This window comes from Tenrec ecaudatus, chromosome 6 (genome assembly GCF_050624435.1).
Source record: "Tenrec ecaudatus isolate mTenEca1 chromosome 6, mTenEca1.hap1, whole genome shotgun sequence".
NCBI classification, from domain to species: domain Eukaryota; kingdom Metazoa; phylum Chordata; class Mammalia; order Afrosoricida; family Tenrecidae; genus Tenrec; species Tenrec ecaudatus.
Genome location: NC_134535.1, coordinates 66085581 through 66111956, shown reverse-complemented (window position 1 = coordinate 66111956; position 26376 = coordinate 66085581). Strand labels below are relative to the sequence as shown.

The 26376-nt window shown below is 42.5% G+C and overlaps 1 protein-coding gene and 2 pseudogenes across 1 annotated transcript in view; 2 read left to right on the top strand and 1 right to left on the bottom strand.

Moving 5' to 3' along the window:
• WIF1 (Wnt inhibitory factor 1) overlaps positions 1 to 26376 on the bottom strand; it is an 83263-nt gene that overhangs the window by 18944 nt on the left and 37943 nt on the right. The window contains exons 2-3 of the mRNA XM_075552792.1: positions 14508 to 14616; positions 2320 to 2460 (exon numbers count right to left, since the gene is read on the bottom strand). Of these exons, the coding sequence (XP_075408907.1) occupies positions 2320 to 2460; positions 14508 to 14616 (250 nt within the window). The remainder of the gene's footprint in view (positions 1 to 2319; positions 2461 to 14507; positions 14617 to 26376) is intronic.
• Positions 2825 to 3644, top strand: LOC142450554 (uncharacterized protein KIAA1143 homolog pseudogene; annotated as a pseudogene).
• Positions 12915 to 13094, top strand: LOC142451976 (U2 spliceosomal RNA; annotated as a pseudogene).

Below are 26376 nucleotides of genomic sequence, written 5' to 3'. Positions count from 1 at the left end.
CACCCTGTTTGAGTGCTTCTCACCTCCATGTTCTTGGTGGGATTTGTACTTCTCATAGTATTGAACTATAAGCTCTGAGCTCGATACAGACGTCCTGCCTCTAAAAGATAGAGAAACGTCTATAGAATGGGCCTTATGTGTGATCTAAGGGCCTTGTCTATGACTCTACTTTATGCCTATATATCTGAGAAACAGATCCTTCTAGTTCTATAGCACAGAGATCAGAATTGTACTTGGATCAGGCTTTGGGGGAAGGCTGAGAACTACCGTCATACCTGAGCACATGTACTGCATCCTACTACACAGAGAAAAGTCACACTGTAGGAGCCCAAAAGCACCTGCAAAAGTGAGGTGGGTGGTTCCCAGCAATATCCAGACTAAGGTCCATGTGAAAATTCCCCGCTAACTACATGTTTAAGGCTAGGTCCGGAAGGACATAGTTAACTTTCCATAAGCTCAGATAGGATCTTCCCTCAGATTTATCATCTGCAATTTTGTGGCTACTGGGAAGGATCTTGGAGTCTGCAAATGTGCATCTCTCTCTGTCCTGGGGAATATTACTGATCTCCCAACTGTTTCCTGATTGCCTTTGTTACCTTTGAAGTTAGTTAAACCTCACCCTGAAAGTCCCTGGGTGGTACACATAGTTCACACACTTGTGGCAGCTAACCAAAGGGTTGGAGGGTCAGGTCTACCCAGAGGTACCACAAAAGAAAGGTCTGTCCATTTACTAGCCCTTTCCCCACTCCCACCCCCCCCCCAAAAAAAAACCCTCAACCACTGAAACCCTTTGGAGCACTGTTCTACTCGGACTCCGTGATCATGGGCTGCTGGGCGATACAGCCTGGAAGTCCCTTCACTTGGTGTTTCCATTTGCTTGCTTCTGCCTTTTACATTTGCCAAGCAGAGTGATCATGTGGGCAGCTAGGGACTCTGGTCATGGGACTCCTTTTAGTTCCCATCACACTTTCCCCTGCCTTCATGGGCCATGTGACACAACCTCAAGCATTTGTAAGTCTCTGGGAGCTTGGAGGTTTCTAATCTTAGTTCATGTCTGTCTATTTCGAAGAGGAGAAGGAGAAAGGGAGACATAAAGGATAGTTTGGTTATATTTATTTACTTTATCGGCTAGAGTTCAAAATCTAAATCCTTTACAGAATAGTTCTATGTGTACTATTTTTAATGAGTCAGATGAAGACTCCTGGTGGCATAGTGGTGACCCATTGGCCTAACTGCAAGGTGCACAGTTCAAAACCAACAGCAGCTCCAGGGGAGAAAGACCTGGCTTTCTGCTCTCATAAAGAGTTACAGTCTTGGAAACTCACAGGGTCAGTTCTGCACTGTCCTATTTATAGGGTTGCCATGAGTTGGCATCAACTCAATGGCAGTGAATTTTTGGAATGAGTCAGAACCTATTAAAGGATCTCTAAACCTGTATGATTATTTTTTATTGGATGATGAGAAACAGTATAATTTAATAGCCTCTAAAATCAAATTCACTGCCATCGAGTTGATGCCAATTCACAGTAACCTTGCAGGCTAGGGTAGAACTGCCCCTGTGGGTTTCCAAGACTCCTAACACTTTACCATAGTAGAAAGCCCTGTCTTGAGGTGCAGCTAGTGGTTTCAAGCTGCTGGCTTTGCAGTTGGCAGCCCAACGCTATGCCACTGCGTTACTATGCCATGCACACACTCTGCCACCTGGGATCCTTAGATTTAATAGCCTAGAGCCTACATTTTGGAGTCTGAGTGACATGGTTCAAATCGCAGCTCCCCCACTTACTAGCTGTATGGACGTTGACAGGATCTTTTACCTCATCTGTAAAGTGACATTGTGAATACTGTGGAATTCATTAGATTGGTGAGGGGAAATGAGAGAATGCCTGTAAAGACTGGTGATGTCTGGCTAATTCAAAGTAATGCTCAATTACTGTTAACTATAATTAAAGTCAGCAAAACTCGTGGATATGACTGGGGAACACAGCATTTCCTTTCGTGAAAGTTGATGGAAACACTGGATATTGTTAAATAAAGATGATTAGTTTCCTACGATGTGCCGGTCACTGTTCTAGAAGAAAGTTAAGCTATGGAGCTCTACGTAAGAAGGGCAGGAGGAGGCCATTCCTTTTCATTGCCTTGATTTCATAGATCACAGATAACTTAAAAATAAAAGTTAAGAACAAGGTAAGTAGGCGAGCACAGTTGCCTGCATTACCTAAAACATAGAACCAACATGTGGCCTGATAGTACCAAAGTTCACCTTTGCCCAATTGCCCCTGAACACCCGGGAGCTTTCTCTGGGCTCATATCAGTGATTACCTTGTTGACATGTCTTAAAGAAGATGGCGTTCTGGGGTGTCTGGAGGATGGTGTCGCCTTCAGAGTTCATTATAATCACAATCACTTCAAACGCTGCCACTCCGTCTTGTTTTCCAAGACACGGGAAACCCACTTGAACAACTAATTGAAAACCAGAGAACATATTCAGAGTTAATGGATCGATCTGATTGCAATTTTATAGAAATTTGAGGAAGAAAGCTAAAGAACAAAGAAAATAGGTTTCTGTTTCACGATCTGATCTGCTTTTTATCGCCATTGAAATAGGGCCGCATTTTCATTGCCTAGGCATCCTCCACTAAACCTCACACATCGTCCCAGGTGGAAAAAGAGCGAATGACCCCCACTCGTTTGTAACCCACTCATCGGGAATCAAGGAGTCTCCGGGGTGTTGTGGACCAGGCACTGGGCTGCCAACCACCAGCCTCCCAAGGGAAGAAAGATGAAGTTGTCTGTTTTGGTAACAATTTATAGTCTCAGAAACTCTATGGAGCAGTGTGCTACTGCCCCCACGAGTGGAGCCGTAAGGATCCAGGGGGGTGCCAATGCAGACACCTACACTTTACCCTGGCTAGAGTACAAACATTTTTAATTGGCTGGAGTTGCTGAGTCAATTTTGGTTTTCCGAAGAGGGGGCTGGTCGGCCAAATGAGCTTGGGAACCTGTGCTACAAAGAGTTTCTCTTGGTTGGAGTCAACTGCCTGGCAGTGTGTCTGGGGCTTTGGTGGAACAGCAGGTAGGTGCTTGGCTGCTAATTTAACATTCCAGCTAACTCGTGGCTTCCACAGGAAAAGAGCTGGTGACCTTCTCAAGGTCACAGTGGGAGCTTGTTTTCCTCCAGAGCCACCATGAGCAAACGGAAATCAGGTGTCTTGCGTGTGACCAGCCGAACCGATGGTCCTGGCCCACTTCAAGGAGCGGGAGGGCTACAGGGAAGGGCCCATTATGGACACCAAGAGGATCCAGCCTCAGCTCCCAGAAGAACATGGCGACCACAGCTACAAAGAAATCGACCAGCCCCAAGTAGTGGATTTGCAAAAAGGAGATCTGTCAGCTGAAGACGTCACGAAAATGAAAGCAGAGATTAAGGCAGCCAAAGCGATGAAGAACCCGCACCGCCGAATTATATACGGAGACCAGTCAAGCTTTCCTCTGATGTGAATTACTCAGGTTTGACAGCAAGTGCCAAAAAGATGACGATGGATGGAGATGAAATAAATAAGCAGGACTCGGTTTAAGAGAACTCACAAAAGCAAATCAGAAACAGTAGCCTCCTCTCTGTTGACAATGCTGATGAAAATGAATAATTGTACATATTTTGGACTTAATTTATGGGATATTTTTTAAAATTATATTTTGTGTTTATAAAAGTCAGACAAGTTCATTAGAGAAATTATGGGAGAAAAAGAATAAAACTGTTCATCCATCAATGCAGAATGCAAAATGCCAACCACATAAAAATTAACTAGTGATGTCTTATTATTTACATGTATGGAGATGTGTATATAAATTATGTTTTTTAACACACACACACAAGAGTAGAGCCTAAGAAACCCCGTGGGGCAGTTCCACTCTGTCCTGTAGGATCACAAAGGATTGGAATGGGCTCAGTGGCCCGCAACAGCCACAACATGTAAATGGAAATAAAATAAGACTTGAGTTACAGCTTTCCTCTGAAAACTAAGTGCAAAGAGGCAGTGTAGAACTGCCGTCTCAGAAACCCACCGGGTGGTGGGCCTTGTCCTCTAAGGCACCTATGCGGCTCCGTGGCAAGGAACTGGAGTGAGTTTTGTTCACAGGATGAAGTGCTCATGTTGTAGATTGACAGGAGTGTTTGACCAGATGACAGCCTCATGGATGGGTATATAGCTGATCATTTTGTTTCATAAACATGACACAAGTGGCAAAAAGCTGGTTTTTTCAACTCCTCCAATGGTGCCGTGGAAGAAAGGCCTGCCAGCCTGCTTCTGTGAAGATTACAGCCAAGAACCCTTTCTGCAGCAGTTCTCTTCCAGAGCACTTGGAAGTGCCATGTTTCGTGAATTGACTTGACAAGAGGATTTTTTGTTTTTATTAGGGTCCTAAAGTGCCACTTCTTTCTCGAAGGCCTAATGATTGACTGGTATATTGAGATGTTGGCAACACAGCCAGGAAGCCACCAGTAGGGTTACTGTACAGAGTAAGGAGGCTCACGGGTGATGGAGGGTAATGGGACAACTGAGATGTGATACTGGCTGAGAGACTGATTTTATAAATTATCATAATCTACTAGATGATTCTAACCCACTCACTGGGAAATACTGATCTAGCTGATGCATCCGTACTCTAGTTCTTCCTCACAAGTAAGTCAGATGTTGCTAATAGGTACCCATGTGGAATTTTGCCTTATTTTTTTTTTCTGTGACTGGTTAAGGTTCATGCCAAGTTTGGACAAATCATATCAAGCCAAGACAAACCCTTTCCTTTTAGGGTTTTCATACCCTTTTCCCTTATAAAAAAATCATTGAGCAGGAAACCAGTCTAGACTGTTCGCTGAGGCATGGCACACAAGCCAGTTATATAACCTTCTTAATGTGGTTGGCGATTGAAAACCCCTCTCTGGGCATTGGCACTGCCAGGGTTGCCTATGGTCCCATCCCCAAATCAACAAGGATTTTCAATTCCCTGACTCTTGAGATCTGAGCAGTACAAATTATTTACTAAATGATGAAAAGAAAATAAGGGTATTTTTATGCCAAAAAAAGAGTGTGCAAATAAGAGAAAGATAACCACTTGTGTTAGAATTTCTAAAGTGAGAGAATCACCATTGAAAACTTTAAGAAAATCCTTTATCTGAATTGGAATAGACTCCACGGATGTGTGTGTGTGTTTTGAGTGGGGACACAGATGAATATGCTAATTTATATAACCAATTAGAATCCTTTGACAGATTTTCACTTCAGAAGGAAGAAAGGGAGTTGACTAATTTTTTCATTGTTAGTGTTTCCCATGCATTTACGCTGGGAACAATTATAAAATTCCATTTATCCTTCTTAAGAATCCTTTTTGCATGATGGGCAAGCACAATGCTTGTTGAGCCATAAAAGGTGGAAGACCTTAAAGACAGCCCTTTCAGAACCTTCCTGACCACATGCCATCATCCCAACTTCCTTATGGTCTAAGTATGGCTCTTTCAGTGGTACCTTCCTCCAAAGTGGACCACCTATTCCTTCTTCCTACTCTGTAGTCTGGAAGCTCCCCCAAAAACCTGTCCATCCCGGGCAACCCTGGAAATACCAGGGTTGAAATACCGAAAGCGTAGCTTCCAGCATCACAGCAAGAAGCAAGTCACTACAGTATAACGAACTTACAGATGAATGGGGAATCACTGTGTGTGTAGGTGATTTGTGCTCCTTGCCATATTATAGAAGCATAAGTTCAGAGATTATTTTAGGTCCTCAACACCGACATACCCCTACCTTTTCCCCTAACATATATGTCATACAGCAGACTCTATTGAATGGGCTAGTTAACTGTGATCCAAGAGCCTGGGCCCATGTATTTGAGAAACAGATCCTTCTGGTTCTATAGGCAAGATCGGAATTGTACTTGGACCAGGCTTTGTGGGGAGGCTGAAGGTGACAAATGAGAACTGCTGTCATGCTGAGTATTTCTACTGCATTCTACGATACGGTCAGAAGTCACACTGCATAGCCCAAGTGAGGCAGTTCCTGATGATATCCAGACTAATGTACGTGCCAAGCTCTCCTCCAGCTCCATGGTGGCATCACGGTTACATTATTAAGACCCTGCCCTCAGTCGTATCTCCAGTGCTGTCTCGACTAGGCTCCCCTCGGCTCTACAACATGTGACGCATAGCCCGTGTCCTGACTCTGCATGCCCCATCCTGCCGCTCAGAACCTTCTCTCTCCTCCTTTGATCCAGTGCCCGCCCACCCACTTACCTTGCAAAGTCACAATGAAGGGGCAGCTGAGATGGTGGCATCTGACCACCTCTGACTTCACAAAAGGGAAGGAGACTCAAACTCATCCGCTCAAGGCCAATTCCTAAGAGACCGCGGTCAGACATGCCTCCACCCTCCACCCTCCTTTGCCGATTCTGACACCAGCTAACCCTCTCACCGTACTGTGCTTAGCAGCTGGCTTCTCGTATCCATCTCAGTGACTGCACAGAGCTCACAGAACATCCAATGATTATGGACTTCACTAGGGAAGCTAACAGGTCACATGCCTGGAACAGAAACTCTCAGATACAGTTCTTTACTCAGTTACGCCTCTTTTGTGGTTAAGCCCACAAGCACACCTCTCTTTGGTCCTCTTCTTCTCAGTGACAAGGCCCCTTGACCTCTGCCCTGCTTGGGCAGGTTACAAACCTCTTTTAGAGCTGGTGGTAAATGCCCAAAGGGTACTACACACTGGTATAAGCCTTAGCCCAAAGGCACTCAGCTCCAGCTCAGTGGATTCGGAAAGTTGTTCTTGTTGTGGTTAGGTGCTGTCAACTTGGTTCTGAGTCATCGTGACCCGGTGCACAACAGAACAAAATGCTGCCCAGTCCTGTGCCATCCTCACAATTGTTCTCATGTTTGAGCCCATGAAGGTACTGTGTCAATCCATCTTGTCGAAGGCTTTCTTCTTTTTCACTGCCCTCCACTTTACCAGACATGGTGTCCTTCCCCAGGGACTGGTCTCTCCTGACAATGTGTCCAACGTATGTAAGATGAAGTCTGACCATCCTTGCCTTTAAGGAGCACTCTGGCCTCACTACTTTCAATACAGATTGGCTTGTCCTTTTGGCAGCCCATGGTACTTTCAGTATTCTTCTCCAGCACCACGATTCAAAGGCATCGATTCTTCTACAGCCTTCCTTATTCAGTGTCCAACTTTCACGTGAATGTGAGGCAATGGAGAATATCATGGCTTAGGTCAAGCTTACCTTAGTCCTCAAAGGAACATCCTTGCTTAAGAAGCCTTTCTCCAGTCCTGATGCCTGACTCTTCTTCATAAAATCCAGCTTCTCTGTGATGTGCTCAGCACATAGATTGAACAAGTACGGTGAGAAGATACAACCCTGATGCACACCTTTCCTGAGTTTCAACCAGGCAGCATTGCCTTGTTCTGGTCACACACGTGCCTCTTGGTCCATGTACAAGTCCTGCATGAGCACAATGAGGTGTTCAGGAATTCCCATTCTTCTCAAGGCTGTCCACAGTTTGCTCTGATCCACACAGTCGAATGCCTTGGCGTTGTTCATACAGCACCAGCAAACCTCTCTCAGATATTCTCTGCTGCAGCGTTCTCCATTACAAGGAGCCTCCTACCCAACGGCATTCAACTTGGTCCCCTGGGTCAGCCAGGAGTCCCACCGCTCAGTTTCATGCTCTGCGGTTGGTGCTGCTACCACACATCGGTCACCCCTCCACTGCTTCTCCGGTGTCCCAGCCATATCAAGTAAAACACCACACCACACATTCTCTTGGTACACTTTCCTAATGCCCCTGGCCTAATTTCACTGATCGTTTGCAAACGCCCCTGTAGGTGAGTCTGTCGTTTATAATTCTGCATCCTTTGCTAAGGATGAGATTTTCTAAGGTATGGACCATATATTATATATTTGTGTATTCTCGGCCCCTGGCATATTGCCTCTCACCCTGTTTTTTTCCTGTTGCTGGCAAGTCACTCTGACTCCTAAGCACCCTGTATGTCTCAAGAGTACAGCGGCGCTGCCTAGAATTTTCAATGACTGGTTTTTCATAAGTCGGCTGCCAGGTATTTCTTCTGAGGTGCCCCTGGGTAGACTCAAATTGCCAACATTTTTGTGGGCAGCCAAGCATTAGACCCTCAGAGATGTACATTATGGCTGACACACCCATATTCCCATACACACAGCACCTTCTTAGACACGCACATCTGTACATGGAGTCAGAGATTCACCAGCGACTGCCTGAGACATAAGGAACATACAAAATATTAGCAACGTGCCTTCAGAAACACACCTGCAAAAAGAAGGTGCCATCAAAGGCAGCAAAAACGCAGGCTCCGGGCTGGCAAGGAGTAAGAGGAATGCAGACACCAGCACTGTGTTCTTGCAACAAGAGCCCACGAGAGCCTCATCCACTAAAGTCAGATGACACGAGGGCAGATGCTGCGAATGCCAACGTTGTCTAGGTCGTATAGTCTACATATATGTTTACATATAGTAAAACAACTCAGAAACACCGACAGCACAGTGAACGTAGCTCACATAGCTTTCAAGTACAAATGGGCAAAGGATTGCCTGCTCTATAGCAGACGTAAATAATGGGTTTACTCTGACTGAAGACCTCCCTGCTCCCCCCAGAAGGCACTGGGCCACACAGCCTCAGCCTCTGGTCCAGCAGCTGGAGAGGGTGGGGCTCGGGGTGAGAGCTCATCCTCAAAACTGCACACTTTAACCCGTTACATGTTGATACATTATCCAGTGCACATATCCATCAATGATGTTCCCAGCCCAGCCGACAGCTATCCATTGCCGCAGCAAACACACTGCACCCCACTGGGTCCCGGCTTCTTACTCTGCTCAGAACGGGCCAGCAAGAAGGCGAGGCATCTAATATTAGCACCTATTTCAGGATTTCTAGACATGGAGTTCCGGGAAGTGTTAGCTGAGAAACCCCACTGTGTTGTTAGGTTCATGGAATGACAGAGACAGTGTTCAAAGAGACAAAAGTCTCAGCTTCTCAGAAAACAGTGGGGTTTTTTTTCTTTGGGGGGGGGAGGGTGGGGGGTAGGTATTGTCATACAACTCAGTAATTTTCCTGAAACCCCCTGCTGTTTATATTTCCTGTTTTTTGTTCTCTTCAGATGCCAGAAGGCAGGCGCTTCATCAGTGTTAAAGATCAATCGCTTGCCTTGGTGCTTTTTCTTTTTCTGTGCCATGTTGTCCACGCGCTGTGTAGGCATCGTGTGGACGGGATGAAAGAGCAGCTTCCCAGCTTGAGGGCAGAAAGCAGCCCCACACAATAATGAATGTTACCTGGCTTCTTGGGAGCAGACACACACTGATTCGGTTACTTTTTAATAATTCAAGGTACTTTTCCGCGTGTTCCCACTGTGGGCACTGGGTTAACGAGGCTAATGAAGAACTGCCCGGCCATGGACTAAGTGCCCATAAACTTCTGGCACCTGCATTTCTGCAACCACCACTAAATTCGACACCTGCCTCCAAAGAGCTGGAATTGGACATGTGAAGCGTGTGTGTGAGAAAGAGTGTGTGTATATAGGTGTCTGTGTGTCTGTCTATGCACATACTTCACCTTGTCCCAGAAAAAGCTTCTTTGTAATCATCATGTACTTGTTTCCCACGGTTCCCTCTATTTCCTTATTTGAAAAAAAATCTATAAGATATTAGAAAATGGTGTTTTATCTAAATATGGTCTATTAAAATATTTCCACATCACACATTCAACATCTCACTGTCTTACTCCCCTCCACTGCTAACCCACTGCCAGTGAGGGGAATCTGACTCACACCGACCCTACAGGACAGACGAGAACTGCCTAATGGGCTTTCCAAGGCTCTGAATCTTTACCCAAGCAGATTGCCATTTTCTCCTCCCTGGTGGATTTGAATCACATCCTTTAGTTGGCAGCCATGTACTCTAACCACTCAGCCACCTAGGCTCCTTGTCATACCCTAAAAAGTAGAATGTCAGTAAGTTTTCTACACTAGACACAAAAAGTGAACGGCTCCTGATACAACCATCACCTTAGAAATCCAAAGATCCAAGATCCACTAGCGGTCAAGCAGGTCTGTGGAATTAACTTAGTCGATGTATTTTAAGTGGGCTGAAATTAATGTGTTCTTTTAATAACGGACAAAAACCGACAAAGAAAGATGTTTAAAATGTCGAATGGCAGTAGAAGAGATGGGTTATTGTTTATTCCTAACTACTTGTAAAAAATTATCATAATGCATAGATCTTCGATGAGAAGTTCTGGGCAAATGTCAGGTACTATTATTTTCTTACAAAGTAGGATGATTAGACCCAAAAGTATTAGGATACTTTTCAGCCCTAAAGGAATTCCATATGAAGTGGCAGGAGACTGAGAAATGGCCTTTTTATAAGGACTTGGTGGCTATAATGTCTTTCTCCTCATCTCCAAGATGTACTAAGTCCTAGGAGTCGCATCAGGATGGCAATACCGTCCTCAAGCCACTGAGTCTGCAGAACCCACGGCCTCATGCCTCAGCTAGATCAGAAACGGATCCTCTGCAATGGCTGCTAGCCTTTCCTACATCACTGGGATGACCCAAGAGGCACCTAAGTTCACTCTCCTCCTCTCTGCATCCATATTGCTATTTATGCAGGAAGCCAAGAAAGCCTGTGGTACCCAGTTCTTGCAGTGATGGACACCGGCATGCCGGATCCCTTGGAATTGGTAGAAACCCAACCACACCCAGGAATGGCCTTTATAAAGGTGTCAGGTTTCCTAATGCTTTAAGAGATTTAAATTCCTGTATATACTCGTGTATAAGCCAGGTTTTTCAGCACATTTTCAATGCCGTTTTTGTGGTAAAATTAATTGCCTGGACTGATAATCGGGTTGGCTTATATTCCAGTATATACAGTAGCTCCTAATGGGATTTTCAGGCATCATCCTGTTATTCTAACATTCTCCAGAAGAATAAGACTAAAATTATTTCTTTTAAAGAGACAAAATTTTGCTACCAATTAATTTCAAATGTTATAAACATAAAAATGTTACAATAGCATAACTCTGAAATAAACTATTTGTGTAGACAAACAATGTGAGAAAAAGGATATCTTTTGGGTCAATGAGAAAGGCGAATGAATTCAACCTTTCGCATGAGGAAAAAATGATGACTTGGAAAAATGTAAGATTATAAGATTGCAAAAATAAATTTTCATAAAATACTAGATTCATACGAGTTATCACTTCAACTGCTCTCTGGAATAGGAAGATGTTTCCAAACATGAAAGTAATAGGATTGCTCATTTTCCATTTGTTCTAGTTTCTATTCTGAAAGCTTTAGCATTGAGTTTTCTGTGTTTTATTTGGTTGGGATTATTGGGTTTTTGTATGATTTTCTTTATATGAACTCCAGGATAGGCCATCCATAGCAATAGTAACTAGAGTGATCGTTCCTTAGGCTTGTGGCACGGGAGGGCACGGTGAATGGAGAGCAAATAACAATGGGCACAAGAATAAAGAAACACCGTACAATTGTGGTGGTGATTGCACAACCCTTTATAAGAGATTTAAACCATGGACTCATAAGGCATGTGAACTATATGCCAATAAAACTTTATTTTTAAAATCATTTTATTGGGGGCTCTTACAACTCTCATAATAATCCAGACATCCATTGTGTCAAGCACATTTGTACGTATGTTGCCATCATCATTTTCAAAACATTTCCTTTCTACTTGAACCCTTGGTATCAGCTCCTCATTTTTTCCCTCCCTCCCCTACTATCCACCCTCATGAACCCTTGATGAATTATAAGTTATTATTATCATATCTTACACCATCCACTGTCTCCCTTTACCCCTGTAAAACTTTTTTTTTAATGGGAAAGAGATAAGAAAAGGACAGATTTTTTCCCATACAATCCATACATTTGTTGCCATCATCATTCTCAAAACATTTGCTTTCTACTTGAGCCTTTGGTATCAATGCCTAATTTTTCCCTTCCTTTAAGAACCCTTGATAATTTATACATTATTATTCTGTCATGTTTTACACTGTCAAACGTCTCCTTTCACCCACTTTTCTGTTGCCCGTCCCCTGGGGAGGGGGTTATATGTAGATCATTGTGTTCAGTTCCCCTTTCTACCCCACCTTCCACTTGTCCTCCATGGAGAATTTTTAAACCTCCACATACACAGAAGGGGAAAAATAGTATTCTCTCTCTATATATATATAATGAAAATTTTAAATATAGCAATAAAGGATAGACACACTTAACACAAAGAGCTCTGGAAATCAATAGGAAGATCACCAAGAATATTATCTCCGTATACAAATGAATAGAGGACATAGGCATTTTACCTTGGCTAATACCACACCAAAAACCAAAGTCACTGCGTGGAGGCAGTCCTGATTTATAGCAACCCGATAGGGCAGTGTAGAACTGCCCCTGTGTGTTTCCAAGACTGTCACTCTTTACTAGAGTAGAAAGCCTCTTCTTTCTCCCAAGGAGTGCTTGGTGATTTCAAACTGCTGACTGACAAGAAACAACTATGGCACCAGGGGTCCTTACTTTGGCAAAGAGATACAAAAACATATATCCTGCCTCAAAAGTAACTTTTAGAAAGCCAATGAAAAGGATACCAGAAATGACTTTCCACTCTTTCAGTCAAGCAAGGTGGCGAATGTGACCAGTAGGCCCTGGCCATGCATTACAGTGAGCAGGCACTCGCCCACCCTTCTAGCCAACGTCCAAATTGGACAGTCGTAGTAGAAAGGTATGTGGCATTTGGGCAATTTTTCTGAGTCTTTCAAATTTTCATAGTTTATCCCGTGACACAATAATTCCCCTTCAAGAATCTATCTTAACAAAAGTAAGGAGATGATGATTGCTTCTCAACCTTTGGGCTAAGTAGTACCTGTGCTTATCAGCTTAGTATCTGATACCTGTATCAGAGGACAAGATACTAGATGGGTTTTTATAGCGAGGGGATGACATCGGAGCTTACTCTGTCCACTCCACACATTGACCTAGTGTTGCAGTACCTCCTGGAATGGTGCACCCCCTTGGGATGGCAGCTGGTAAGGGGGGCGGGGATATTAAGATGAGCCCAGAGTTTTCAAAGAATAGCTTCTAAGGGTCTACTCTGTGCCAAACCCATGTGGGGCGCCATGGAACAGGCCAAATATGGCTGTGCCCTGATGAGCATGATGATCCAGTAGTTAAAAAGAGAATGCTAATCATGTGTTATTTCTACAGTACAAACTCTAAAAACAATCTAAGGAACCCAAAATAAATTACGATATACTCAATAAAATTGCTCACAGTTCCTTTAAAAGACTCCAGAATGGCATGGCAAATTGCTAGGCAAAAACCCGAAAAGCAAAAATGAAATCATGATTCAAAACCAAATATACAATATTATCCCAATGGCATAAAAATATATTCATTTTTTCAAAGACTATTAGTAAATATATGAACATTTCAATACAGGTAATCTCTGTGCATTTTTCTAAAAGGCCCTAACCCAGACTCTAGACGTCATTCTACTGTAGCTACTAATATGGGACTTTGGGCAAGTTAGTTAAACCTCATCAATCGTTTTTTTTAGATGTACATCTAGCCTGGACTCTCTCTCAGTCATCAGATTCATAGCATGTAGGTATTTTGTAAGCTGAGAAGCTCTATACAAATACCAGGTGTGTTAGTTTTCTCAGCGAAGAAGGATGAGTAGATCTGAAAGGCTGAATCCTTTACTTCCATTTTTCCATGTCTCTTCTCTCTGTACCAAAAAAAACCAAAACCCAAAAAAACCAACAACAACAAAAAACACCCCACTGTTATCAAGTCTCTTGTGGTTCATAGTGACCTTAAAGTCGGTTTCCGGCCCTGGGAATCGCTAAAGGAGCAGACAGCTTCATCTTTGTCCAGAGGAGCAACTCAGTGGGTTTTAACCACAGACCACACCATTCGGAGCCCAAATCCCAACTCAGGTGCCTCTGGAGTTCCTTCTTCTCTCCTCAGATTCCTATTGATTCAAGGCTCATTTGGGAAACTTGCCTGTGTCTCGCCTGTACTGTTTGCGCCGATCACTTTGCTTCTTTTCCACATGTATGTGCACTGCATTGAATCAACATTTAACTTGGCCAGATGTATCTTACTTAATAGAGTCTTTCCAACTTTTTGAAACCATTTATGTACTGGGTGTAGCCAGGGCTATCTTGAGTTTTTAGGAAATTATGAAACCGTCCTTTCTTCCCTCCCACCACATTCTCTTGCCCAAAGGATGGATAGATGTATAAACCGGGCAGCCTCAAAATCAACATTTCTTCCGGAAAACATTCCATCATCTCTTTGATGGATGGCATCTGGATCCTAAGGATTATTCCCATCACCACTAAGATGTAAGTGAAAATGCTTCTGCAAGGACATCGCCACTCGATTGTAAGAGCCAACTTTTTCCAAGGAGAGACCACCCACCTGAGGCCTTGTGCGGGACCGCTCCCAGCAGAGGGACGTTGACTGTGGGATCTGCCATGATGCCTTTATCCAAGGAGCGCAAGGACAGGAATTCATAGAAGTACTCTGCCTGCAACAGAAGGCATCGGCCATTAGTCCCACGGAAACTGTGGAGGGGAGACAGCCCTTCTCAACCCGTCCTCTGTCAGGTGGGAGTGCCATTTCCACGCAGAACTCGAGAGCACGTGACGTTTAAGATAACATGTTGGTATCAATCACTCGTCTGTTTTCAAACTATAGAATTGGAATATCTGATCCCCTGGAATCATTAAAAACACTTATTCAAAACATCCACCAAAAGTAGCCTTTTAGCTTTAATGATATTATTTATTTGCTTACCCTTAAAAATAAAAAAAAGGTTGTGAATGAAATGCTCTCAAGGAAACACCTGATCTCAAAACAATCTTCAACAAACCCTTAAGAAAATTCAGATCAACTTCTGTCAGTCTTTCATGCCTTTCAGATCTGATGTGAGTCTTCTGATTGGAAATTGGGAGCTGGCAAACATAGGGGATAATGTAAATAGCAGTTTACTTATAAGTACCAAAAGAAAATATTAAAGTTCAAAATGTAATGACCTGTTAGCATTTACTTTCCTGTCTCATTCTCTTTGGGGGGTTTATTTCAAGGTTTCAACTTCATTATAGGGGAGAAGGCTTAAAAATTCAAAAAAAGTCACTCCTTCAGCGTGACAAGCTATTAAACTTTATACTGTAAATATTTTCACTTTCCCACTGCATCTTTAGTTGAGAAAAATATTCCTGCTACTTAAACAACCTTTAAAAACTAAAAGTAGTGATACATTCTCTCACTGTAGAGTATTGGTGCTTACCTGATTCCCAACTGGGTTAGTAAAAGCACTTATGAAAAGAAAACATACGCAGAAAAACACATAGTAGAAATACAAAAATAGGGAGCACATTGAATGGATCGGCAGAGATCAGTAGAAATATCCAAATCTGGATAGATTAATTTTTTAATTAACTATATAAATGTGGGTTCAGAGGAGATATTTTTAAAGGAACTTGAGATTTGATGATATGGAGTGTAAAATCCGTTTTCCACCATGGAAGATATGATGAGCTACATGATAGGCATTCAAGTAACGTTCCTCTTTTTATCATACCCTTAATATCAAATGTTCGGTGTTCCAAAATAACTATCTGTAGCTGTTCAGGCTTTCTGATCCATAACAATCCCAGAGGACAGAGCAGAAATGCCCCCAGGCTTTGCCAGGCTATAAGTCTTTATGGCGGTCGACTGGTCTCCCTCCTATTGGCTGGTGTGTTCAAACCCCCAATCTTCCAGTTAGCAGTCAACCTCCATCGGGCTCCTTTTTAGTGTGGATAATTTCATATGAAAATGATAGGGAGGGGGATAAAAAGGGGAACGCATCACAAGGTTGGCTATATAGGCCCCAATCCCAGGGGACGAATAACAGAAAGGTGGGTGACGGGTGACAATGGACAGTGTAAGACATGAAATAACAATGATAGCATATACTAGATCAAGGATTCATGAGGGTGGGAAGGGGTGGGGGTAGGGGAAGAAGAGCTGATACCAAGGGTTCAAGTAGAAATGTTTTTAGAAATGTTAATGGCAACACATGCACACATGTGCTTAATACTATTGAATGATGGATAGTTATAAGATTGTAAGAGCCCCAATAGTTATTTTTTTAAAAAAAGAAAGATAATAATGCCAAGCATTAGGTCTCAGCAGGTACAGGGATATTGTCTGCGTTTGCAGTGAGCTGAAAACACTTCATGGTCTCACGAGGTCAAAAGGAATGCATCCATGGACCAGCTACCCATTGCAGCCCCTCCCCTGAGTGGTGGCATCCTTTCCACTGTTGGTGGGTCCCTGAGTGAGTTAATAAATCACTCATTAGCTGGTCCCTGAATGTCAAGGGCCATAAGTCAGACCCTTTTCCAGTCTTTCCGCTGTCACTTTCCTCCTCTTGCCTCATAGAAAATCACCAAGACCCAGCCCTCAATCCTTCTCACTTGATATTCTGTCATCAAAACTCACATTTTCCAATGGGGCCCATGATTTCCTCTGAGGAAATGATGCTCCACTGACCCATTCACACCATGCAGACCAAGGAATGCAAGAATTCTGATGAGAGGAGTGCGGTCTGGAAAGGCAGTGCCATGGGGAACAAGTTCCTTCAAAAACAGGAACTTTGTTTCTGTGACTTTGGGAAAACCTGAGACGCTTGAAAGTGGGCAATCCCTTCCACAGACTCCCGTTGGTGCGCATGTTTGCAGTGACTTTCCTCCTAGCTGCTTCCCCTGCACGTCACTGGACCATCTGGACCATTTTGTTAGCCGGCATTGAGAAAGGAGTGAGTGTTGGACGCCCTCGTAATTAATAACTTTGGGATTATTTATATTACCAAGTACAGTTAAAAAGAATAAGCAGCAGTAATGTTAACGAACACCCATCTAATGTATACCAGGCACTGAGACTTATTCTAAACATTAGCATTAACAGGATATATCAGGAAACGATGGAAAGAACTGAGTGGATACTACGCAAAATCTTTGTAACAAAAACATGTCAGTGGCTATATTACTTCAAATATCATACAGTGAGAAGTTATCATTTACTGCTTGTACTTTATCATATTATGAATTAAGGTAGTTTTAATATTATAATCTGTTTAAAAATTCCATTTGTAAGAACTAATTTAATTTTTAAAAGAGAGCATATACAGGAGATAGTTCATTTTTATAAATCCTTTTTTCTCATTAATAAGAAAAAGGATGGCAGATGCCTAAATGAAAACAATGATCATGTAGAACTGATGGCAATTCATTTTTTCCCTCTTCCAATTATTTCCATCTTACATCTCTGCCCTTTATAGCGGCATCAACATGCGTATTTGAAAGCAAGCATTAACGAGGCAGCCTACTTTTAGTTCCGTTCTGCTGATGATATGCCTTGGCTGTGTTTGTTTGGCTCTCTGATCATAGATGAAAGATCTTTCTGGAAATATTTCCGTTGTTGCTCATACAACAACTTGATTTAAACCTCTTTCACGTCTCCTTGAAAGTATACTTCAAGAACACAACCCTCAGTATTACAGTAGCTTCTGATCATCTCTTTCAAATCCTTTTGATGATGTTCAAAGAATGGAGAAATGAAAGCATTTCACTCGGACCCCAGACGCAGGGCTTCATAGAGGGATCAAGTCTCCTGTTGGTGCTTTGGAGTGTGTCCACCTCCAGGCATCTAGTAGGCTGGGAAGGGCCCCCAGTCCATTCTGCTCAGTGGCCGAGGGTTTGTGATTAGCACGGGCATGCCTGTCAATAGGATGCAGCTGGATTTCATGAACTTCCCAGAACAGCCCATACTTCCGTCTCATCTTGCTTGGAGCCTCTCAGCAAAGGCAGCTGCAAGAGTAATCGTCTTTTTTGTCTCTCTGGCTGAAGATAAGAGTGGTGACTCCGTTTCTGACGATCTGTTATTCCCTTTATACTTGGGACATTCGGGGAAGAAGGTGTTTATCCTTCTTTTTTGCCTGTGAGTTGTTTTCATTGCCGTTTTTGGAATACTGACTAGGAAACCCTGTGTACAGGTCGCTGTGGACTTTCTGAGCGTATGGCTAAGCTTTTGTACATCGGCTCAATTTGATGGCACCTAACACCACCAATCACAACTGGGAAACGACTTAGAAATTGACTAACACTTGGTCTCTGATCTTAGCACTGACTTCTTTCAGTTTTACGTTGTTATTGTAAAGAGACCTTGCTGAACTAACAATATCATCTAATTATTTCCATAAATACATGGTCATCACCATGAGGTAATGAGTAAATACCAGGGGGCTTCAGAAATACCTTTATCTTTCAATTCGGTTCATTCGTGTTCATTTTCTACCCGTGCCCATGATTCAAAGCCTTCACTTAAACTGAGGGCTTAAATATTTCCCTGAAAGCCACAGGAAGTGGATGATGAAAGAAAATATAGATTTATAATGCCATACTCTAACTTTTAGACAGGACTTTCTGTTTTTACTTTATTTAAAACCTAATAAATATTCCTAGACCCAGTTCTCTCCATTGGAAAAACTTATTTGGGGCACAAATAAACCATAAATTCTCTGCCAACAAGAACACAGAGTTAGCTTTAAAAGTTTTGGGAAAGAGTTTCACAAATTATAGATTTATTACTTAGATAAAAGGAAGTTAGAGCATGAAATGTAATAGGGAAGTGGTGTATTAGAGAGCATGAAACTTCTATTAGGAAAAAGTACATTTTGTTTCATTAACTGACACTCGTGGAAACTCCAGTAGAGGCAAGCAAGGTGCTTGCTGGGGAAATACATGAAAAGGTTGCCTTGTATTCAAAGAAAGAATGGGTCTACTCAGGAGAATTCACTTCTGAAGTACATTGCTGAAACATTTTGCTGGCCTGGTTTGCAATATAGTAACTTTTCTTTTCAGAGACAAATATAAAAGACACCCAAATATTATCAAGAGAGGAGTGTTGGAGGATATTGAACTTGTTTCCAAGCAACTTGGCAGAATATTAGGGCCATTCCTTCCAGCACAGATGAAGACGCCATTTAAACAGCCAAATGGAGCAGCTCATGAGCCCTTCCCTCTGGCTCTTTCTTTTGGAGTAGACATGGAGAAAGGAAGCAGCGCGTTTCATTAATCATTGGTAGGAACAGAGCGAATCCAGGGCTGCTATTTCACCTTTGAAGTCCTGGCTTTATGGTGCGCACTTGATCTAATAAGCACAATAATTACAGGAACTTCTGAGGTAAAAATCAAAGGTTCTTCATAAAACTACGCCCCTCAGACCGCTTTTCACTTGCTAGCGCATGATACGCACCCAAGTGTTCATGGAAGAATACCAAAATGTCAAAGCCATCACCTTTCTCTCATAGAAAACTTGTGACAGTTAAAGACACAAAACACCTAGGAGGTTGTCTCTGAGGCCTAGTGCTGCCGTAACACAGCAAAAGCCACGGAAGGAGACGAAGATATGTTCTCACAGCCCAGGAGACGGAAGGCTGACAGCAGGGCATGGATCTAGACCAGAGGGAGGTACCTGTGGTCTGCTTCCGGTTCTAGTAACCAAGAATCCTTGGCATTTCTTCACTTGTAGATGTATCTGCTGTGTATAACTTCGCATAGTGTCTTCTCTCTCTCTCTCTCTCTCTCTCTCTCTCTCTCTCTCTGTCGTGTGTGTGTGTGTGTGTGTGTGTGTTCCTGTCTGTTTCCCTGTTTTATAGGACTCCACTCAAAAAGGAGTAAGTTTAGGACCCACCCTACTCTGGTGTGACCTTACACTCTTTAGAAAAATCTCTATTTCCAAGCAAGGTCACAGGGATTAAACTTAAACAAAACTTTCTGATGGACACAATTTAACCATAACAGAAACCAGAAACTTTGTAAGTTTATAAATATGCGTTGTTCAAAATTTTACAAATAGTGTTCACTGTACTCAAGACACTGTAATTTAATTCTCACATCAACCTATTATGACAGCACTCAAGTGAGTGCAGATTCATGGGCAGTGAGCATGAGAAGCACTCATATGTAAAATCACTCCTATGCTACATAAAAAAGGCAAAACCTAAACCAAACTCCCTGCCACCAAGTCAATGCTGACTCATAACAACCCCGTAGTGCAGGGTAGAACTGCCCTTGTGGCGTTCTGAAACTGTAACTCTTTATGGGAGTAGAAAGCCTCATCTTTCTTCAGCAGAGTGGCTGGTGGTTTCAAACTGCTGACCTTGCAGTTGGCAGTCCAAAATGTAACCCACTAGGCCACCCCAGATCCCTTAGACCAGTGGTTCTCAACCTTACTAATGCCGTGACCCTTTGATACAGTCCCTCATGTTGTGGTGACCCCCAGCCATAAAATCATTTTCGTTGCTACTTCACCACTGTAAGTTTGCTATGTTGTGAATCGTTCGGCCCCTATGAAAGGGGCATTTGACCCCCAAACAGGTTGAGAATCGCTGCCTTAGACGAATGTCAGGAACTTTATTGATGAAGCAAGCAAGGTTTGAAATAGCTAACTATTAAAGTCCTAGACAAAATAAAGAAGCATTACCTATGCTTAAATGAATAATCCAACCGTGAATATCTAGACCAAAATTCATCGGATGATTTCATCGTTGTTAGATCTCACCTTCTTCTTCAGTTTTCTGTGGTCACCTTTCTAACACACTTTCTGCCATAATCATCCTTCTAACTCCTGGGACACTCTGCCGTGTCTCCTGGTCTGCCTCATTTTCCTGCCTTGCCTCTGTGACTTCTCCTCACGCCCCATAGACAATCACTAAGATACAGTCCTCAGTTCATCTCTCACCTTTTCCAACTGATGCCATGACTTCCTCTGAGGATATTATGTTCAATTGGACCATTCACAGCATGCTTCCAATGTGAGGACACCTCTCACCATCTGCCTCCCGGGCCTGCTCCCGAGTATGACCTACTGTGATGTTGTATGGAGCCTCCTTGACCATCACCGTCTAAAATCAGCTTCCTTGCCTGATACGCTTATAACTGCCAACGGGACTATCATGTTTCCAGTACCAGGGGCACTGACCCTCGGAGTCACTGACTCTACCTTGTCTCCCCATCGTTAATGCAACTTTATGTGTTCTCATATTTACACTATTGTGCTCTTAGAAGTATCCTTCTTGCTTGCCTCTAAGATATATGCCACAAAATAAGGCAATAAAATACATCGAAATACTATCTTGTCTCCAAGATAAGGTCTTTAGACTGGTCCATGTATTCCACAACCTGGCTCCAATCTTCCTTATCTCTAACTCTTCTCCAACAAGGATTCTCTTCTCTTCTGGAGCTCAACTCTCTCTCTCTCTCTCTCTCTCTCTCTCTCTCTCTCTCTCTCTCTCTCTCTCTCTTAGAATCTCTCTCTCTCTCTTAGAATCTCTCTCTCTCTCTTAGGATCTCTCTCTCTCTCTCTCTCTCTCTCTCTCTCTCTCTCTCTCTCTCAGTGACCCCGTGTGTGTAAAACTGTGCTCCGTAGAGTTTTCGCTGGCTGGTTTTTGGAAATCAATCACCAGGATTTTCTGAGGCCTGAATTGCTTGTCCCAATCCTTTCTACATTATTGTGAGTTCCCTGAAGCAGATTCTGACTCAGCACTGCCCCTATGTTCTGAGCAGAACACCTCCATCAGGTTTTTAAGGCTGCGACTTGAGTGTTTGGAAGCAGCTTAGCAGGTTTTACCTTACAAGGACCTTCTGGGTGAGTACAAGTTACCAAACTGGTGCTGAACCATGTGCTCTACCCAGGGATGCCTATACTGAACGGCAGTAGGACTTGAACCAGCTTGGTCTTAAATATTTACTACCGTGTAACCTACTTACATGTGCATATTGTATATTGACGTCTCAATTTTGAATGCTTTGTGGTTAAGGATGAGATTGTGTTGTTTTCAAATACACTCTTGGGGACTCACTCATCATTGTGCCCAAGGTATTTCATAAGTATTTGCTGATCCAAGAATAGCCTACTGAGAAGCATCCGGATGTTTAAACTCAGTGCATTCTACATCACACTGTTGTGGCGAAACGGCATTAACCTCTGATTCCACTCGTCCACAGCAGCTCTCTGTTTTGGCAATGTCGAATTACATTTATGGGTCAACCACTTCTCTCTTAACTTGCTGTGTGGCCAGACACCACAGCCCACATAGAGAACAGAGAACACTCTTTTTTTTATAAAGATCAATCCAGTGAACATTGACATTTGATACTTAGCCAATCTGCGTGTAGTTTGTGACTGTTTTAATTAAGCTTGTTCTGGGACAAAACTTTGGCGATGAGGGTCCCTGTAAGAATGTAAGCAGATAAATGTAAACATGGTCTAGTTCAGAAATGCCTGCCCAATGCTCTTCTTTTTGCTTCATATTTTCCACTTGACTCTCCAGGCATTTTTACCTTCTATAAACTCTAATGTGTATCTGCAACAACATTGGAAAGCTGTGGGAAATCAGAATTATTATTTGCTAGCTTTCTTTTGAAGCTAGCACTAACAAAACAAAATCAAACAGGACCTTCTTAGGCAGAACACTGACATAATTAATTCGCTGTTCTTGGCTTAAATTGTTTGAACATGGCTTCAAGAGAGACTATCAGTCAGCCTGGCTTTTGGTCCTGGTCTTTCTTTTTACACACCAAACTAGACCAAAGTCAGTGGGCTGGAGTGATGGATTTAGTGGAATATAGTAGTAATACTAAAACATAAAATTTGAGTAAACACATCTGAGACCATGAAAGCTTTGTAAACTAAAACTGGCCGACGATCACACAGTCTGGCTTCTCATGAATCTGGAATCTCTAAGACATTTTCCTTTCTTTCCTCCTAGGGCTTGGAATCACCACTGCTCATGCAAGCCAGAAACAGACCTGGTTACCAGGCAAATCACTGGCGCTCGTGTAAGACTCTTAAAGATAGAAGTAGTGGCACAGTGGTTAAGCACTCAATTGTAAACTGAAAGGTTGGGGGTTCAAGCTTACCAGCCACTCCCATGGGAGAGAATGTGGCAGTCTGCTTTCATAAAACTTTACAGCCTTGAGAACCCTATAGGGCAGTCTACTCTATCCTGCAGGGTTGCTCACCCACTGCTGTCCAGTGGAATCACCCCATAGGGTTTCCAAGGCTGTAGATCTTTATGGGAGTACACACCTCATTTTTTCCCTTCAGAGTGGCTAGTGGGTTTGAACTGTATGCCTTGACATTAGCAACCTGATGCTTAACAGCTAGCTAGTTTGCATAAAAGTAAGCTAAAATGGGCTAAAAAGAAAGTAAAAGAGCAAAGCATTGGGGAATGGAAAAAAATTTTTCCCCCAGTTCTTCTGGAGAAGTGAAAAAACAAAGGGTAGAGGTCTAAATACCAAGAAGGCGCCAAACCAAATCCAGACGCCCCCTGCTCCCCTCTCCCTGTTGTGGGCGCTGCCTCTACTACAGGTGGCCACAATCTCCAATGGGTAGGGATTGCAAGCAGGCATGGGGCTCCTTTCCAGCTCAGCTCAGGAACACCACGGAAAGATCCGTTACCTTCATCCCTCCAGGTTTCCAAGATAACTACTTCTGATGGCTGTTGCCAATTGCTACCGAGTCAGCACCAATTCATGGAGGTCTCATATCTGTCACAATGACACGATAATCCATCGGGGTTTTCAATGGTTAATTTTTCAGAAATAGATGGTCACACTTTTCTCCCAAGGATGGACTTGAACCTCCAACATTTTGGTGAGCAATTGAGCATATTGTTTATCGTGCCCAGGAACTTTGGGTCCCGTGCCTAAATTTTCCTCATCTCAAGACATGGATTTGAGTATCTCTTTTTTTTAGGGTCTCAGAAGTCGTCACTGGGTATTCATATGCGTGGAAAAAGAAAGCGAATTGGGTTGGGAGTTATTTCTTTTTTTATAAACAAGCACCTAAGCATTTCCATCATATGTTTATTTTGTACCAATGTCACATTCCATCCCCCTCCCAAACTTCATACATTTCAAATGGTGATCTACTTTGGCACATTGCATTTCTAAGGATAGAGTGCCATTTATAATTTTACAAATCAATTTGGAATGCCCCTCCCCACCAAAAAGGGCAAAATTGATGTTCTCTTTCCTTCAAAGTTCAGGTAACTATAATGTATAGTTATTTCTAGTATCATATTTATTTCATTTTCTTGATAAAGAGGGTATCTGAAAATGATTAACTGACAAAGAATGTCACCAGATATTCTCAGATATGGCTTTCAGCTTATTTCACATTAATTCCTGTTTTTCTTAGTTTGGGCTTCAGGGAGTTTGCTTAAAATTTTTAATATATGTATATACTTTTTATTGAATCAACATGGGCAATATTAACTTATTTCTGTGATATAAAACAGAAAATTTCCTGTTAGCTTAATGTTTTTGATAAATGCATTAAACTACTTCAGCGAAGGTCATGAGATAGCCCTTAATTGGAGTTTTTGCTCGTGTGATTTCAATTTGCTTTATCAGAATATTATGCTACAAGATGTCCTCATATAACTAGTTTGTTTTGTTCCAGACAGAAAATAAACAAGAATGTCAAAAAAGTGTGCAACTTTTTTATAAAACACATTTTCAGTGTCCAAAATTTAGGGCCTTGGCTTACTAGCAGATGATTCAAAGGACAGTGAGCACTCGGTGTGTGTGTGTGTTTCACACTTCAGAAAAAGCCCTTACCTGTTCATCTTCTGACTGCCTCTGGATACTGGGGATTCTGCTCCTCCGCTCATACAGGGTGGGTAGAGTTTAAGAAAAACAAGCTGAAGTAGAGCTGAAGTGATTTCCTGAGAAACCTTGATAATGCAAATCCATTATCTGAAGACTAACTCTCCAACGGTCAACTTCAGCCTTCTAGTTCTCAGCAATTCTTTTAAATGTTCCGTCTTTCCTTTCTGCTCCACACAGTCACACCAAAGCCATTTCCTTTTCTACCATCCTCAACTGAACTAATGACAACATCCTACTGACAAAGACACAGAGATGAGTACATAAAAAATAAAAATTCTGTTGCCTGCCATTTACCTACAAGTAGTCTGCCCACACCCAACCCTATTTCCATCCCTTAGTCTTGAGACTGACTCCATCATTTATCTCTTCTGTCTTCCTGTACATGTGTTAATGTGATGGTGTGATTCAAAACTGGACCCTTTCTCCACAAGGTTATCTTGCTTCTTCCCCATCATTACAATGCTTCAAGAAGGGTCTATGTTTATGACTCCAATATTCTTGTCTGTTAGTCCTCACCTCATTATAGTATGGCTTTTGCTCCCATAACTATTAAAAACCTAGTCCAGATTAGCCTAGAAAATGGACTGCAGCCTGTTTTCCATGGCTAGCCCATGGGTGTTTAAAATACCAGTGGCATACCTTCCAGAATCACAGCAGTACATAAGCCATCATGGTATGACAAACGGACAGATGGGTGGTGAACTAATGCAGTAAGAAAGGCCTGGTGGGAAAAAAATGAAAAAAGAAAACAAAAAGGCCTGGTGATCTACTTCCAAAAATTTGCAAATGAATCACAATAGAACACAGTTTGCAACAGTGCTGGGTGAGGAGACCCATAGAATGGAAGACATGATGCAATGGCTGCAACAATAGACTCAAACGTGGAGATAACTCGGGACCAGGCAAGATGTGTTATGTTGCACATTGGGTGTGTTAGGTAGGACACAATAAACTAACTATCTCATTGGGTAACCACACGTGTACGGCAACTTGACGCCAGCTAACAATTAAAATCTGCTACTCATTTGTTAGTTTGTCATACTGCGGTGGTTTGTGTGTTGCTGTGAAACTGGAAGTTAGGTCACTGGTATTTCATATACCAGCAGAGTCAGCCAGTGAGCTATGGGGATTCCATCAAGATCATACATGAAGAAAGCAAAGAGTCATTAAAAAGACAGGAAAGAAAGAAAGAACCAAAACGTGTTTTAGAGACTGTGAAACTAGCTCTTAATCACAGAGTAGCTAAGGCAAGTGGAGGAAATGGGGAAGTCAAAGAACTGAACAGAAAGTCTCAGTGTAGCTCAAGAAGACAAAGTACAGAATTATCATGAAATGTGTAAATTCCTAGAATTAGAAAACCCCAAAGGAAGAGCACACGGAGCACATCTCACACTGAAAGAACTGAAGAAAAAAGGCAGGCCTCGCGTTGCAAACTTGAAAGATTCTGTGGAGAAAATATTGAGCAATGCCAGAAACATCAAAAACAAATGGAGCGCACACACAGAGACACCATACCAAAAAGCACTAGTCATGACTGACCCATTTCAAGAGGTAGTATATAA